General features: G+C 39.9%; 1 protein-coding gene across 11 annotated transcripts in view; it reads left to right on the top strand.

Moving 5' to 3' along the window:
* The window catches only part of Imp (IGF-II mRNA-binding protein), a 37,303-nt gene that overhangs the window by 12,181 nt on the left and 6,258 nt on the right, over positions 1-18,864 (top strand). The window contains exons 1-7 of one of the 11 annotated variants that reach the window (XM_089475535.1): positions 9,106-9,501; positions 11,174-11,247; positions 11,360-11,561; positions 16,345-16,518; positions 17,377-17,751; positions 17,837-18,545; positions 18,663-18,818. In XM_089475535.1, the coding sequence (XP_089331661.1) occupies positions 11,413-11,561; positions 16,345-16,518; positions 17,377-17,751; positions 17,837-18,545; positions 18,663-18,818 (1,563 nt within the window). In that variant the 5' untranslated portion in view covers positions 9,106-9,501; positions 11,174-11,247; positions 11,360-11,412. Of the gene's footprint in view, positions 1-23; positions 939-9,091; positions 9,502-11,173; positions 11,562-16,344; positions 16,519-17,376; positions 17,752-17,836; positions 18,546-18,662; positions 18,819-18,864 lie in introns of those variants that run through there. The other 10 variants (XM_089475532.1, XM_089475537.1, XM_089475536.1 and 7 more) reach the window with 10 other exon arrangements.

Below are 18,864 nucleotides of genomic sequence, written 5' to 3'. Positions count from 1 at the left end.
TTAAATTTCTTCCTACGTTTCAGGTTTTCACCCAATTCGGCCAATCACACAGTTTCTTTTCTTGATTTCGGACGACAACAAAAAGGTTTTCTTCAAAATTCACTTTTAAAAAAGACATCAAAGCCGAAATAAAATAAAGAACAATACAAATATATCAAATCAAGCGCGGACATAATAAAACCAAGCAATGCAACAGAAACAATAATAACTATCAAATTAAAACAACTGTTAAAAAAGAAAAATTAGAAAAGTCCAACAAAATTTCTGTTAGGTCTCGAAACCAGAAACGAAAAACCCTTTAAACGACGAAACAAAAGAGAACAGAAACCGACACAAGGACATGAGTCAATGCAAAACCTAAGCGCCAAAATTCAAATAGCGAAACGTCCTTTTGAAGCATTCCACGACCTAAATTCGAGCTGCGAAAACTTTAAACGGAACTCAAAACTCTCTAGATCAAATACAAATTATACTAAATCCAAAATTACTCAGTGTTTTTCGAAAGGCGAAACGTGACTTGTTTTTCGCCAAAGAGTTGTTAGATCAACGAAAAAAAAAAAAAAAAAAAAAAAAACAAATAACAACCAAACGAACACAATTGCCATTATCTATCCTATATTGATATATATATATATATTCATATATTATATATATATATATAAACGTGCTCTCAAGAATTATCCTGCGCAAAGTAGCCCCCGATCCAGATCCCATCAAAGCAAGCTACAAGGAAAAACTAAACACAGCAACAAGAAGAACAAGCGCAGCAGCAAAAGCGACTCAAATTCAAGCAGCAGAAGCAGTAGGTACAGTTTTTTTTTAAAGATGGCTTCCGAACTGGATCAATTCGCCGATTTGGAATTATCAAAAGAGGATCGCGAGCAAATCTTCGATCCGCCATTGGATCGGCAGCAATTGGAAGGTGCTGGCACCTCAAGGTATTTATCACAACCAATTCTATCATAATACTCAAAAGAAAACAAAAATGAAAAACAAGGAACTGCCCGACCCCCAGTCCACGCCCCCGCCTTTAACCCCCACCTTTTACCTCCAACCCCAAATCAACGCAATAATAATAAACCTCAATACCAAAACTTTATGAATTATATTATATATCGTTCATCATTTCTTCTGCATCAATGTGTGCTCTCTCTTTCTCTCTGTCTCTGTTTCCCTTTTACATGCATAGTTAGTTGTGTGTATAAGCTTTTTCCGTAGAGTCCTTAGCATCGTCTATGTAGTTTTTGTGGTCAACCTTTGTAGCGTTGTCTCTCTCTCTCTCTCTCTCTCTCTCTCTCTCTCTCTCTCTCACTGCCTATACATATTTAAGGAAATTTAATCTGCTTACAGTGAATCAGTAAGACCTGCCTAAAACGACTTAAACTTATTCGTCTGTTAAATTTTATCTGCTTGCCTGTTATTGTAATACCTATCTAAAGTGTCTGAAATATTACATGAAGCTCTTGCGAATTTTAACATTCAATTTATTCTCTATGATTTGTCGATGATTTCTATCAGATTTAGGGCACAAAATGCTTTGGTTATCCCATAATGTTTTGATATAGGGTACACAATTTTGATTTGATAGTATATGTATATAAATATACAAGAACATTATGGTGTAATACATACTATAAAATTAAAATATATATTATAATTACATGCACATGCTGTCTCCCTCACTGGCTCTCTCTTTCTCTCTAAATACACAAACATATATATGACACTCTTTCAAAATGGCGCCACATCCTTTTAACTACGCCTTGCCTCACGCTTCCTTTGGCGTATGTTATCTCAGCTGTAACCCCTAACCCGTAACCCTAAACCCAAAGCAAGAAAAAAAACCCTAAAACTTACCCCACCCTCTGCCCAGCCCTGTCCATCGATTGCTGAGCTAGCAAACCAGTAAAGTGATCCTGGACTTAGAAAGAGGTCGAGGCAGGGGCAGGGGCAGAGGGAGGGGGCAGCTCCTCTTGTTGCTGCTCGGCAATCCACAATTGCACAAATTATCACGCCAAATAACATGAAACTTGCCTCTGCCGCGCACTATGTGTATGTGTGTGAGTGTTAGTGTGTGTGTGTGTGTGTGGCACACCCGCTTGCTGCTTGAGTGTGAGGAGGATTTTAGCTGCGGCAGCTATTTGGCCGCCTACCTTTTAGGCTTCCTGTGGCCCTCCTTTCGAGCATCTACAACGCTGCTAAATAGCAGCTAATTTCCTGTGATAAATTGGGCATATCACCCAAAAAAAAAAAAAAAAGAAAAAAAAAATGCAGAGAAAAAAGCTCTCAGGCCCAAAACCCTAAACCAAGGAGAAAAAAAGGAGTAGAAAATAAGAAACCCAACTCAAGCAAATTCTCGACCCTCATCAGCTTCCGGCCGCGCCGTCGCGTTAAGCTCAAGTGGTGTAAGTAAACACTGAGCCAGATCAGATCAGAGCAGAGCAGAGGAATAGGAATAGGAATAGGAATAGGGTCACTAGCAAAAGGATCTACCTGTGCAACAAGGTAAGCCAAGCCAAGGCGAGGCTAGCCAACAGGCAACACCCCTCGCGGCCAGGCCCAGGGAACTGTCATGGTGCGTGTGACAGCGTCAGCGCCAGCGAGGATCGCACAGATCACAGAATGCGATCGCTGTAGGTCCTGCTACACGTGCAGCGACAACTCCTTTAAGCAGATCAGCATTAGTGCTTTAGATACATTTCTAACAAATGCAAAAAAAAAAAAAAAAAAACTGGATCAGCTTGTTCAATCAAATGATCGTAGCAGATCATCAAAACGAAAGAATATAACTGCAAAGATCGTGCCGTTTTGCTTCTAATCCAAAATAACACTAGCTAAGGCTATCTCTACGCTTGATTGCTTTGTGATTATTCCAGTTGTTGCCTTTGAGGACCTGTTGTCTCTGGATATAATTCAAAAGCTTTCTATGTAAATCCATTTCAATACAATGCTCGCTTGAAGAACTCTTTTATATTTGTATATGATAATTAGATAAAGCTATAAATGCTCTATAATAAACCTACTTTTTAAGATCAATTATACGATTTTGTTTAGACATCGCTAAAAGTGTTGGCTTATTATTATTAATTAAGGCTTTTAAGGGTATTATTTACATTTAACGAGCAGCAAAGCTTTTAAGAGCCCAATTCATATTTAACGATCAGTTTTTAAAGCTCTTTGATTAGCTTCCATTTTAAGGTGAATCATAATGAGTTTATATTATTTAGCCATGGCTAGAAGCCTTCGCGTTTGGCTATGAAGCTCAAAGATTTTAAGAGTTAACTTCATATGTAACGATCTATGATAAAAACTTCGTTATTACATATATCATCATTGATTTTATTCAAGTCATTTGCTTAGCCATGACTAAAAGTATTCGTTTTTGAAACGAAATGGGTCAACTTCAGCTAAAAGCAAAGCTTTTAGGCCTGGCTTGAATCTCATAATGTCAGACTGCAATCATTGAGCAAAGCTTTACGATATATGTATTTCCTCGTACAAGCTTCTACGTGTATGCAAAAGCTCTTGGGCCATTCATGCATTGGCTACTAGAACAACAATTAGAACTAGAGCTTGACTATCATTGCTTCAAGTTCAGCTGCAAAGCCGAAGCTTATTGAGCTGTGCTTAAAGCTTTTCGTAGTCGTGTTTGTGTTCTGGTTCTTGTACTTGTATCTGTGTTAAGCGTACGCGCTGACGCATGCGCGATATTGAGCGCATGTTAAGCTGCTTGTTGCGACAAGAGCTAAGCTGCGCGTCAACGTTGACGTCGGCGCTCGCGTCGACTTTAACGTCGACATCGCTGCTAGTTAGCTTAGAGATGTGCAAAAAAAAATGGTACTAATTTCTAATAGTGGAAACACACAGCAAACAGCTAAAGCTACACACACATGCGCACACACACATGGACATACACAAAGGCAGCTTGAAATCTTTTTCTGTAGCCTTCCGCTTAATCCGGCAAAGAAAACATGCCGCAAAGGCAGCAGCTCCGCAAGGAGTTTGCTTAGAAAATGTGCCGAAATATTGTGTATATAAAGTGAAGGGGTTGCCTGCCATGTGATCTATATATGTATATATATATATATATATATATATATATATATATATATATATATATATATATATATATATATATATATATATATATATATATATATATATATGCTTATAATCAGGTTTCGTCGCCTGAGTTGGCGTTGATCCTTAGATAATTTGGTACCCTCTTTGTTGCCATTATCATTGCTCCTGGCTCCTGGCTGCTAGCTCTTGGCTCTTGGCTCTGACATTTTCCCTCATTTCCATTGGTCTGTTCGCATTTGCGAAATAAGTTTCTCACAGCCCAACCCAAGAATTTCTTTCGCCTTCCCCCTCACCCTGAAGGAATCTTTTTTCTGTTTTTTTTTCTTTTTTTTTTTTTAATTATACGCAAGGATTTGGCTGCTGCCCTCGTTCTGCGTCTAATGTTTGTTCACTTGAAGATTGCCGATGGAGATGCAGATATGTGAGTAACTGAGAACGGAGAACTGAGAGCCGTTTGCCAATTTGTAGTGAGTGAGCGAGCGAGCGGGGAGTGGTCAAGAGGGTGGCGGAACGAGGAGGAGGCAGGAGGCAGGCAGCGTGCGCATCCTTTGCATCGCGCTGTGTTCTGTGGGCTCGAAACTTCTAATCACAGCCATTCACCCCATTTAGCTGCTGCCTTTTTGGCTGTCATACATATGCGTGTATATGTATGTGTGTGTGTGCATTGTATCTATGCCTCTTTGTATCTTTTGTGCCTTGGACTGCTTTTGCAGTCTAATCTAGCGCAGCGATCGCTTGCTGCCAGCTTCTTTATTACCTCCGATTTGATTGTCATTCGATTCGATTTAATCATCTCCTTGTCTTTGACACTCGAATCCCTTGGCCATTACGCATACGCCTTGTGTGGCAGCAGCAGCTGCTGCTGCTGCTACTATTTTTTTCATTCCAGCAGCACCCCCATATCCCCTCCCGCTGCCTCCCTCACTCTCTCGGTCTATTCAAAGCAAACTCGTTTCGCATTGATCAAAATTTATAGAAGAAAACAAAAAGTAAAAAAGCAAAATACAAATCCCCATCAAATGCGCCTTTGAATGAGAAATCAAGTACAGGAGCCAAAGCAGTGTGGGTCAAGGGGCAATGGCGAGGGCGGCGGGGGTCAAAGAGTATGTCCCATATGCTGTCGCATGTGTGTGTGCGCTTGTTGCTCAGCGGAAGAGTAGAAGGACGTCGAGTTTTTGCTCGAAACAGGATGCAAATATTGAAGCAGGCCAGAAACAAATTTCAGGTAGACTCTGTATGTGTGTGTGTTCATGTGTGAGTGTGTGTCAGGTAAAGCAAATGCAAAAGCAAAGCTTAGATTTAATAATGACCCTGGCCCTGCCCTAATGCGTCCTGCTTAGGCGCCTTCAGAAAGCAGCAAAAGAAGAATGCAAATATTTTTTTCAATAAACATTTAAGCTAAGCTATCACTTCAATGACAATTAATTAAAATTGCAATGACAATTAGGTTCCTTTCGCTAACTAAGCTAGATTTAATGATTATTCACACTTGGTTAAATTTGGCGGGAAAATGGCCAGATAGCCAACAATGCGCGGCAAGTTCAATGCGGCCTGTTATAAATAGGTACACACACTACACATGTACGTATGTAGGCGTGTGTGTATGTATTCTTCAAGGCTCTAACATAAATTGCCATCTAGGCTGCTGGCGCTGATTTCGTTTTTACGCTCTCTCTCTCTCTGCCTGTGCCTTCGCTCTCTTGGTCTATTTTCATTTTCCGTTAATTCGTGCATTTGTTTCCTGAATTTTGCTCTACTAATGCGAAATCTCTTCTATGCATATCATGGCGTCTTATGCGTCGGCGCACATGCCCTTATACATATACACAAGCTATGTTTGTGTGTGTGTGTGTGTGTGTGTGTGTGTCTGAATATGTGCCTTACTTGATTCTCATGGCTCTTCTCACGTTCCGCTTGTTTGTACTCATTTAGCGTGCGTTTGATCCACATTATTTCGGTTTCGTTTTTTCTCTGTAGTTTTTTTCCATTTTAATTCTTCTGTTTTTTTTTTTTTTTTTTGTTCCCTACTACATTTTTGTGTGCTCCTTTTTGTGTTTGTGTTCATTAGAAATTTCCAAGAATTCAGCGACACACAACACACACACATACACGACAAGATTCGTGTTACTGCTGGCTTAGTTTTTCAAGAATGCTGCTGCTGCTGCTGCTGCCGTTGCGGCTACCGCAAGCTGAAGCTGAGCAGACCAAAAAGGAAGCGAAAGAGTTTCTGTACCTTGTCACTGCGGCGACGGCGAAGGCGTCGTCAACGTCGACGTCGACGTCGGCTACTTTTATTCAAGCATCATTATGATGTTGCAGAATCAGCTTACCAATATGGATGCGTGTGTATATATGTACATATGTATGTAGTAAGCGTTTGATTAAAATCCTTATCATTTTTACATTTTTAAATGTTCATCAGGCTAAAGATTACAAACTGTATTCACACACATACATACTTATGTACATATGTATATGTACACCCATATGTAGATGTTCATTATATAAACATATGTACATACAAATATCGTTCCCTCTCTCACTCCTATAGCTTCGTAGTATTTGGTGCGCTCGTTGACCAACTGTCGCGCGACACGTGCAGAGAGAACTCCCGAAAGTCTTGTAACTCGCGAATATTCCTCCAAAGGTTTTTTATTTTTATATGTATATATATATACATATATATTTGTTGCATTTTCGAGAACAATTCGGCTTTTGACTTTCTTCTACCGTTATTTCACCGGTTGAGTGGCGTTCACTTTCCACACTTGGCAGCGGCAGTGGCAGCTGCATTCGCGGCGTTGATCAGCAACCCTTTTTCGCAGATCCTTGCATTCGACACGCACTGCAGCAGGACAGAAACAGGAGCAGGTAGAGCCAGTTGCCTGGCCATTGTTATTGTCCTTGCGAGGGAATTGATAAGGGAAGAAAGCCTTTCACTGCCGCCGCAAAGGGTTGGTATCCTGCCGAATTATTGCCACTTGGGGCCACACTTCACCAATTTGCCATATTTCCTGCTGCTCCTCCTCCTCCCTCTGCCGGTACTCTACGTTTTGGCCTAAGAGTTCATGCCACTTTTATCTTGGTGACAGCTGCCATTTGAATAGCTTTTAGCACACTGTTAAAAGCTCAGCAAAGCGGACATGAGAATATGTATGTGCCTCTCTCTTCTCACTTACACACACGCACAGTCGCTCAGTGAATGTTAGTGAGAGCGCAAGAGCGCCAAGAGCGTTGCATTAAATGCCAAAGGCAATAACAGTGAGAAATACACACACGCACACGCAGACATGTGCACTGATCTATTAAAATGTTAGGCGGGGAAGCTTTTGAGAGCACGCGTGTTTCACTTTGTTCCACACTGCTCTGCTCAGCTCGCCGTGGCGCTGCTCTGCTCTGCTCTGTTCCTTGCCTGTTTAGGTGACGTCGCAGCGTGCTGTTAGCTGCTGTTGCTGCGCTGCACGTTATCAGCAATATACGATCAAAAGCTAAACAGCGGTCGGCCAGCCGGCTGGTTGGCTGTAAGCGTGTTCGCTACTCTTGCTGCCGCTGCTGTTTATTGAGGCCATTGAACTACCAAAATAAAGTCGAAATTTTTTATTAACCTTAAGCGGTTGTTGCCTGCCCAACTGCTTACAACTGTTTTTACCGTTTTTCTTTTATTTACTTAGTTGTGAAGTTTTGCCCGCTTTTGCGGTCAACATAACTAAGTATATGCAGACATGTATACATATGCGCATGTGTATATGTTCACGAGGATGTGTCAAACATACATATCATGCATACATACATATGTATGTACGTGTGTACATTCGTATGTTCGTACATAACTCTGTTGTCAGTAATGGCGCCAACAACACCGGCGACGTCACTGTTAACAAAAATGTACATAACATAACATCAGCAGCTACAACAACAATTGACCGGAAATAACAAATAAATGAGGCAGGCGTGCACGCTGCCACAAAACAAAGCAGAGCGCAAACACACATACGCACAGTCGCTTACATACGCACACTATTGTCCGCATATTGGTACGCATGCATTTCGAATGCGAATGCGTGACGTAATCGTGGACTGAATTGTTGCATTTCAGTGCAGAGAAAAACCAGAAAAATACGTAATCAAAACTCAATATGAGGAAAGAGAGAGAGAGAACGAAATGGCACTTGCATGCACACAATCAAATCAAATGAATATGTGTTTATGTATTTGTGAGAAAAGCGCAACAATTGAAAGAGAGCACAAGAGTGAGACCATCGCGCCAGCGCCGACGCCGGCTATTGAGCTTCAAAAGACTTCTGCTGCTGCGTTCTGTGTGTTAAGCTTTTGTCGCGCAACAGGGTTGTCTTCAATCTGTCAATATTGGCACTAAGTGCCCAATCATAATTGATCATGCAAAGGGATAATAGATCTTAATTTAATTTGTTTATTTATTTTTCTCCAATTTAGTACTTTGATTAATATAGAATTTAAAGTCTGACTTTGTATATACATGTATGTATGTATGTATGTTCTATATAACAACATAAGTTAAATGGAACGTGAACGCTATAAACTGTTGCCCATATCTGGCTGCACCCCATACATATGTACATATGTACATATGTATGTATGTATTCGCATTTTTCCCACTTTTGTGTTCAATGCTGCTCTGCTGTTACTTTTCGTCGTTTTCCCTTTTTTTTTTTTTTTTGCAAGTGTTGCGCGCTAATCATGTAGTTGTTGCCTCGCGGTACCTCGCCTTCATTTCACTTCGCCAACACAACAGCAAATCCCAAGCAAGAATAACAACAGCAACGCAGCGCAAGAAGAGCAATAGCGGCGACCACTTTGGCGTTTATTGTCGCTTTGCAGCCGCGTAACCGACGGGCTGCTTTCCTCTCTCACTCTCTCATACTTACTCACTCACTCACTCAATCACTCTGTCTCTCTTAACGGTGCTCCAACGCCCGGCCACTTGCGATTTTGCTTTACTGTCCCATCAATTCGCCGCCGTTGTGCGCCTTGCTCTTTGCTGGGCCTGTTTCGTTTTCAGTAGTTAAATGCTCTTTGCATTTTGCGGTCGTCTTATTCGGAAATACGCGACGTAGTTGGCAAGCAACAACAAATATATATATACACATATACATATATAAAATAAAATATAAAAAAAAGAAGAAATATATAACAGCTCGGCAACGCGAAGCAAAAATTATAAAATATTTTACGCCCGCTATTAGTGCCAGTGTCTGCGTGTTGTTTTTACTTTTTTTTTTTTTTTTGTAATAGTCATTGGTCGCTGGTCGTCGTGGGCGCAAAAAAAAAAAAAAAAATACAAAAATTGTGCTGCGTTGTGTTCTTCGAAATTAGCTTAAAGCTTTTAGTGATATTTATAATAGAAGAGCAGCAACAACAAGTAGAAATAAGTTGTGAAAAGTGAGTGATGATAGTTAGATCTTTAAAGAGAGTAGAAAATAGAAGAAAAGAAAAACGAAAAAACTAACGAACTGGCCGTTTTTACTCGTTGTTTGTGTAGTTTCTATTATTATTATTTTTTTTTTGCAAATTGACTTCAAATTCTTTTTCCCTTTTTGCCCTCACCCATGCAAATCGTCACGCATGTTTGTGTGTATATGTGTGAGAGTATGAATATGCCCGGTTGAAAAAGGGACGGACTCGGACTCAGGCAAAAATGGCTACACATGTTTTACCGTTATGACGTATACGACATGCCGGCGTTGTGTGTCTAACGGTTTTTTTTTTGCTCTATTCGAACGTCTCATTTTGCAATTCGCTTCTTAGTTTAGTATTGCATCGCTAGACGTCGGCTATTATTGATGAACGCGCTTATATCAAGCAGTGAATGATATTAAATCAATTAAAGTGATATACAGAAAGTATTCTTTGACTAGTTGCACCCAGCCCAAAAGAAACACCGCCAACAACGACAGTCAAGTAAACTGACCTACTTTGTTCGACTCTGACTTGTGTAGTCATTAATCGGAGTCTGTGCTCTGCTCTGGCTCTCTCAGTTTTATGAGAGTAGAGGCAAATTGAGCATGAACATTGTTGATCTGCCTGCAGTTTTGTTTTTATTTTTGCAGTGCAATTCAGCTCTCTTATACTTCGGCCGCATTCGGCTGACCCGAATTTATAGCACTGCACAATGGCATTCTTCGCTCGTGCGTCCATGCTCCAAGTTGTTTGAAGAAGGGCGAGCGGCAACAGTATTCATTGCTCTACATACTACCCGCTAATTAGTTAGACATGCCTCACATATGCATACTTTTGTGTGAATGTGTGTAAATCAGTGCGTCTACCAATTGAAAGAAGTTTAAATATCGCTGCAATCATAATTTAAATATTCACATTTATCGATAGGCATACAATATCGATAATTTAGCACGTGCACATGCAAATTGTGAGCATGCGCCATTCGCTCAATATTGCGATATATTTGATTTTGTTTCGCCTTCTCTTAACTTTTTGTGAGTCAGCGTTTACATTGGACTCATGTTGCTGTGCAGTCCATTTCTATTGCCCCTCCTTCCCTCCTGTTGATGTGTCCACAAATTGAAAGCACAAGACAACGAATCAAAGCCCATACGCGTGACTACAAAAAAAGTGAAGCAAGCTGGCAAGAAGCAGCAGCAGTGCTAAAAGATGAACAACTATAACAACAACGAGAACGAAAACCGACACAAAATAAAATCATAATCATATCAGTAGCACAAATTCTGCGTGTGATTAACGAAGTGAGCGAAACTGAGGCTACCGAAGTGTTCGTAGTGAGCGAGATTGAAGCTACCGAAGCGTTCTCTCTTGTTCACACACACACAACACATTCATTTGTAGCCGCGTAGGCATGCGAGAGATTATGTATATATGTGTGTGTGTCGTGTTTAACGCACGAAGTGTACGAGCTCCTCAGTGGCTGTGCGACTAGCGTTGGCGTCATGATCGCGACGTTTTCAATTGTATTTGTAATTCCACTTAACGCGCTCGCGTTCTCTTCGGTCTCTTATACCTGTATATGCGTATATATGCGTGCGCGTGTGTGTGCATTTGCGTTGCCTTTTCTCCCAGCTTTGTAATGCATCTCTTTTAGTTAGTTGAGTTGATTTTTCTATGAAGTAAAGAAAAGGCAAAACAAACAGAGAAAAAGAACGACAAATAAAAAAAGTGAGAGCAAAAGCTGTGTGTGTATATGTATGTGTAGAAGTAATATACACACATACATACATAGATTTCCATACGCACAAACAAGCAGAAAATTACAAACACGAAATTGCAGCAAAAGCAGAACCAGAAACCGATACTGAAACTGAAACAAGAAAAAAACTGAAAATGCACAGCAACAACAGCGGCGGCGGCGGCGGTAATTACCCCAACAACAACCACACCGGCAGCAGCTATAACAACAGAATCAATATCAACAGTAATCATTATTATAATCATCAACAACAAAATACAAAATTATTACGTGTTTATGATCGGTGAGTGTTTTTGAATAGTGTCTCTCTCTTCTTCTGTCTTTGTCTATCTCACTCGCTCAATGCTCATTATTGAGCGGAAATGTGTGTTTTCAGTGTTGGCAAATAGCTAAGTTTTGCTACCAACAGTAGATCAGTCATATTAGGTGTTGCCAACTTATTGAAAATCAAATTGCAGGGGGGAACAAATTTGATTTGATTTGATTTAACTCTTTTTTTTTCACTCGTAACTCTGCACTCATTCACAACATATTTGTGTTTGTATTTGTGTCACATTGCTCATTAAGTAAATATACCAGATTAAAATAAATGAAGCAATTAAACTCCCTCGTATACCCTTACATTGAGTACATACGAATTGCCTAGTGAGATTCGTATATATTTATGAATATGTAAATATTTTTCTACATTTTCGAATTGCTTATGTAGTTAATGAAACTAAAGTTGTTTAGGTTATAACTATTTTATCATATGGATGATACATATGTATATCTAATTAAATTGTTTGTAATGATATAAAGATAATGATATAAAGAGTATTGTTGGGCGCTGTTCTTTTCTCACTATAATTTGTGACATTACTGCTATGGCTTGCCGCATGCCCCACTAATGAGTGCTGCAATTGGTAAATGACCCATTTCTATTTAACTTAAGAACTGTCAAAGCACTAGAAAAAAAATACGTTAATAGCAGAGAAGCACAGTGGGAAAAGCAATTGCAACAAGGGCTAAGCAAATGCAAGGGATATACATATACAAGCATACATACATATATATTTGTTGTGTGCGGCTTTTGCCGGGCAATTTGGGTCAAAACGGCAACAATAACAAAAATGCAACGACAGCCTGAAACAAGTTTCGAGTATATACTGTAATATAGTTACAAATACATATGCACTTGTATACATATGTGTGTGTATAGCCATATGTTGACAAAGACTAGCGTCAGCTAGCCACAGCTGCAGTGGGAGGGGGGCAATAGATAAGTAACGCAAAAAAGAAAAAAAGAAAATAGAATAAAATCGAAAACAGCGAAAGAGAATGAAGCTGCTGCAGCTCTTTGTAGTGTGCATTAGCAACAGTAAAAACTAACGGTAGCTGACGCTGCAAGAGTGACGCGAAAGCAACTGGTGGAGGAGTGCACTGGTACTGGCTAAAGGCAAAGCACCAGACACATAAATATATACATAGATATGTATGATATATATGGCAATATGTGCACGCAAGTATGCGTCATGCAGTGCAGCGATCTATGCTTGTATAAATGTAAATAGGTCTTGATATGCCTATGGATGTATGTGTGTTTTGATGTAAATAAATATGCAGGCGAATGCAAATGCGCAAAGAAAAACACAAACAGCAAAGCAAAGCACAGCACAGTACAGCAAGCGCAGCTGTAGAAGGCGGCGATGCAACAGATTTCAGACATTTTCATTCATAAAATTAATAAAAACAGCAAAAACAAACAACGAAACGTGCTCACTCACACACATGAACTCACAGATGCATACATGTCTGTATGTATGTATATATTTATATATATAGAGAGAGAGCATGTACGCACCTTGTTCAAAGTAACTCAAAACTGAATGATGCAACACATGTGTGTATAAGAGTGCGTGTGTGTGAGCAACACCTATATATGTATGCTAAATATAATAAGACGCATTCACACCCATGCACATGCACACACACACATACATACATGTGTGCATTTAATGCCAAAATAAACAACACAGAATGCAGTCGAAGTGTGAGCGTTGACGTCAGCTGCGCAGCCAGCGTACCGTACGCGTGCGTGTATGTGTGTATGTGTAAGAATGCTTAAGTGTGTGTGTACATGCGGACGTGTAGCATATTGATTGCGAGGCGCAAAGGCAGAGGGCCGCGTGCATTGATAACAAAAGTACAAGCGCGCGTCTGCGTTCAGGTGTGTGTGTGTGAGTAGTATTTTGCGCGTGTGTGTGAGCTTTTGTGAGCGAGTGCGAAGCAGCAGAGGTCATTGCTTAGTAGAGGCGCCAGCACGAGCGTCAGTCAGTCACATGTCAAATACAATTATAAAAAGAGATTACTCTCGCATTGCACCGACTGTACAATACTCTATCTTTATCAATTGAAATGCATACAAATAAATGTTCATGTTAGCAGTAGTCGGCATTTACTGCTAACTTTATGATTGGTATAAGAATGTTTCACATGTGGTTTTTATATTTACTTAACAGCCACACAAACGTGCTACAAAACTAATATGCCGCTCAGCCCATTCGGCAGAGAGCGTATAACTACATTAGCAATTTGCCCTCTCTTTAGTGACAGACATTATGGTGAGAGTGGGAGAGGGAGAGGGAGAGGAGAGCAAAAGAGGGAGTAGGTGCAAAGTCCTCTATTGTTGCTTAAGCACGAGGCGACGTCAACGAACTGCAGCAGTGCTGACATTTACATATTTTTGAGGCTGTGCCAGCCATATGGGCGTGGTGGGCGTAATGTGGGCTTACCTCTTCTCTTCGAACTTAAATACTAAAATAACCCGCGCATGTCTGTGACATGTGACGCATGCGCAGTTCTGCTCAAACTGTGCGCAACAGTTGAACAGTTTGAGAGGAAGCGGCATAAAAAATGCAAGACAAGCCAAAAGCGCAAAACTCTCAACTCCGAGCAAGAGTCGAAAAGGAAATAAAAAGCGGCGGCGGCAGCAAATTATTCGCTGTCGTTTCGACTTCAATTCCTGGAAAAACAAGCAGTGAAAAAGTAGAAAAAAAATAAGCTTCAGCACACACAGAGATATACTTCTGCATATACATATTCAAAAAAAAAAAAAAAAAAAAAAAAAAAAACAGCAATAGAAAGAGCAGGAATGAATACAAGCTAAGAGAGAGTCGTGCAGAGACGCAGAGACGGATAAGAGACATACATATGTGGCAATGGAATGCGCCTTGTGCTGCTGCTGGAGAAGAAAACGGCCGGTATGTGAAACTGGCGTTGTTGTTGCTCTTGTCGGCTTTGAAGATTGACAAACTCAATTCGACGGCACACACAAACACAGCCACACATACATAGCTGCATGCATCTATGGCCTTTTGCATTGCCAATTCGCCTTGTGGTGAATTCGCCCTGTGCTTATACGCTCATTCTCTCTCGCACTCTCTTATCGATCAGTAGCGGCGCGCGCTTTCATTCATAAATAGAGTTGCCACACGCTGTGAATTCGCTGGAATTGCGGAAAGCTTTTTTAATTGAATAAGAAATTCTAATACGAGAGATTATTAAATATAAATATAAATATAAATATAAATATAATATAAATATAAATATAAATATAAATATAAATATAAATATAAATATAAATATAAATATAAATATAAATATAAATATAAATATAAATATAAATCTAATATAAATATACATATACATCTAAATATAATATAATATAAATATAAATATAAATATAAATATAAATATAAATATAATATAATATAAATATAAATATAAATATTATTTTCATAATATCTTTGATATGTGCAGAAGGGTATTAAGACGTCGATCTCAATTCTTTATAATTTTACTTCTTTTTTTGGGTTTTGTGGCGACGCTGGCTGCGACTGGAGTGAAATTACTTCCAAGAAAAATAAACACGATATTAAATGTGCAACATTCCAGTCGACGGCGGCGGCGCTGATGGCAGCAGCAGCCGATCGAGATTTTTGCAGTGTTGCTGATCTTGTATTGCTGTTGTTGTTGATTTTGCAAAATGAGAATCGAGTTTTTGCTGTTAGTTAGTATTTTGCTCGAGTTGTCTGTCAGCCTGGCTGCAGTTGCGATGCCGTTATGGCAACAGGATGTTATCAGTCTCCATCTCTCTCTCTCTCTCTCTCTCTGTCTCTCTTTCTCTTGCGCGCATATGTTAAGCTGCATATATTTGCTATCTATGTTTTGTAATGCTCTCTTTGTGAATGTAAATGTAAAATGTATGTAAAAATGTAAAATTCATTTATTTATATACATGTCATTTGCCACGCCCACAATTAGTTTAGTTAGAGCTTTAAAACCGTCGAAGGCCCAATATATATATATATACATGTTTGTTTTGCTTTCTCTTCTACTCGCTCTCTCCTCCCTTTCTCCGACCCTCTCCTTTACTCTCCCCCTCTCTCTATCACACATTTTGTCATTCGAATATTGTTGCATTATCATTCATCATCGTCACACCGACAGCACACAGCCCCTAATATTGCAAAGAAAAATGAAAATACGAATAATTTCAAATCCAAATCAAAATAAATTTAAATTAAAAAAATATATATATTATACCCAGATTTACCATTGAAAATGGGTTCAGGGTATAATGCAATGAATTAAATCCAAAATCAATATAAATATAAAATTTGCGATACTCTATTTAAATCCAGCATATCGAATCCTTGCAGTCTCTCTTATAATATTCACGCTCGCTATCTCGCTCTTTAGATGTTAGTTACGCTGCTGACTCTTTTACTGACAAACTGCTCTCTCCTTTTCCTTTCTATTTTTGTTTTGTCTCTTTTTTTTTATTTTAAATTTTTTAATTTTGTACAAAAAAAAAAAAAAAAAAAAAAAAAAAAAAAAAAAAAAAAACAATTGTACCCTAACTGAACTTTTATTTTTGTTAATGTTTTCCTTTTTTTCCTGTTCTAATTTTTCTTTGTTTGCTTTTGATTTGTTTCTTATTTCTTATTTCTCTTTTTGTTTTCTTTCTTTTTTTCGTTTTGTTTTTTGTTTTTGTGTGTGTTTTTACGCTATTTTCTTCACAGTGTTACGACATCAAAAATCTTAATAAGCGGCATACCGCTGCAAACACGTTTCGAAGACATCGAACCGCTACTGAAGCCCTATGGCATCGTCAAACAGTGTGAGGCTATTTCTAGTAAGGATCAAAATACTCAAACAGTACATATAACATTCGAAAATCCTGAGCAGGCGCAAAGGTATATACATTCAACAATACAAAAAAAGTATATATATATATAGAAATAAATTAAACGAAAAACCATCTATAAGAAATTCGAAACAAAAAAATTATCAAAATTGACTTAATACAAGATTTTTGAGTTTTCACTTGGTTCAAAATCTCGTGTTAAGTGTCGAGCATACATACATATGTGCATACATATACACACATATATATATATGTATGCCTATATAGATATATATATGTGTATGTGTGTATATAAATGGGAAATTATCGAAAGCTCGCTGATTTTTCCGTTATTTATCAATTAGTCTCATCGAAATTCGAACCTCTCAATATGCGTATGTATGTATATGTGATGTATATGTATGTATATACATATGTATATGTGTATAGTTATTGTAGATCAAATCCCATTCAAATCTCAGTAGTATCTTACTTTTCCACCATTTCGTGGGTTGAGGGGTGGGGGAGGCAAGGAGACATGGCTGTGACTGTGGGGGCGGGGTCGGAAGTGGGGGCTGTCGTGTGTGTCTAGGGCGTTTTGTGATTTTAGCAATCATATATATGTGATATATATATACATTGCCTGTCGATCTGATCCTAATCGTTATCTGATTATATATATATATGTATATCAATTTATATATATATGTGTATATACACAACACTTATGCATACATACATACGTACATATGTATATTCATCAAAACTGTCCCCTTCTATCACTTTTCTCACACTGATCGAATTTTTCTCGTCTCTTCTCTTTGTTTTCGTATCATATTTTTTGTTCCGTTTTTAATGCTTGTTTATTTTTCTTCCGTTTCTGTTTTGTTTTCGCTGTTTGTTTTTGTCGCGTCGTCGTCTCCCATAGAGCTGCTGGTGGCCTGAACGGCGTCGAATTCGAGGGCAGTAAACTGCACGCCGAGCAATTGGACAAAAATCAACGCCGAAGCATACGCAATCAGCGCAATCCGTATCCGGGAATGCCGGGACCCGGCCGCCAGGCGGACTTTCCGCTACGCATTCTGGTGCAGAGCGAGATGGTGGGCGCCATCATTGGCAGACAGGGCACAACCATACGCACCATCACACAACAGAGTCGGGCCCGTGTCGATGTGCATCGCAAGGAGAATGTTGGCTCCCTCGAAAAGTCCATTACGATTTATGGCAATCCGGAGAACTGTACCAATGCGTGCAAGCGCATACTGGAAGTTATGCAACAAGAGGCATTGTCCACAAATAAGGGGTAAGAGAAGCAATATATTATAGAACGATCTATATATACTTAGACTTATATCTCTCCCTCCCTCTCCCTCTCCCTTATGTTGCAGTGAGATCTGCTTGAAGATACTCGCCCATAATAATTTAATTGGTCGCATCATTGGAAAGAGCGGCAACACGATTAAACGCATTATGCAGGATACGGATACGAAGATAACCGTTAGTTCCATCAACGACATCAACAGCTTCAATCTGGAGCGTATCATCACGGTGAAGGGCCTCATCGAGAACATGTCCCGTGCAGAAAACCAAATCAGCACCAAACTGCGCCAAAGCTATGAGAACGATTTGCAGGCAATGGCGCCTCAGAGCCTCATGTTCCCCGGTCTCCATCCCATGGCAATGATGTCGACACCGGGCAACGGCATGGTCTTCAACACAAGCATGCCGTTCCCCTCGTGTCAAAGCTTTGCCATGTCCAAGACACCGGCCAGCGTGGTGCCACCGGCCTTCCCCAACGATATGCAGGAGACCACGTTTCTCTATATACCAAACAATGCAGTTGGGGCCATCATTGGCACCAAGGGCTCGCACATACGCAGCATAATGCGCTTCTCGAGCGCATCCCTCAAAATTGCGCCCCTCGACGCCGACAAGCCGCTGGACCAACAAACGGAGCGCAAGGTCACGATTGTTGGCACACCGGAGGGTCAGTGGAAGGCGCAGTATATGATATTTGAGAAGATGCGCGAGGAGGGTTTCATGTGCGGCACGGACGATGTGCGCCTAACCGTTGAGCTGCTTGTCGCCAGCTCCCAGGTGCGTAAGCCGATATAGAAGCGCATGTAGAAGCATAGATTGATCCATGCTGTAGTAGCTTCAGTGAATTGGTATATTCCATATATTTTATACATTGTATTTCCGTTCATCCTTCAGGTCGGACGCATCATTGGCAAGGGCGGACAGAACGTGCGTGAGTTGCAACGTGTGACGGGTAGCGTCATTAAGCTGCCAGAGCATGCGCTGGCGCCACCCTCAGGCGGCGATGAAGAGACACCTGTGCACATCATTGGGCCATTCTACAGCGTTCAGGTAAGACATTGAGTGGAGTCATAGTAATTGTAATAGTGCATGAGTT

This window comes from Drosophila arizonae, chromosome X, assembly GCF_054131065.1.
Source record: "Drosophila arizonae isolate 15081-1271.41 chromosome X, UAZ_ARI_1.0, whole genome shotgun sequence".
In the NCBI taxonomy this organism is placed as follows: Eukaryota; Metazoa; Arthropoda; class Insecta; order Diptera; family Drosophilidae; genus Drosophila; species Drosophila arizonae.
The sequence above is the reverse complement of the archived record's forward strand: the minus strand, read 5'-3'. Positions and strand labels throughout refer to the sequence as shown.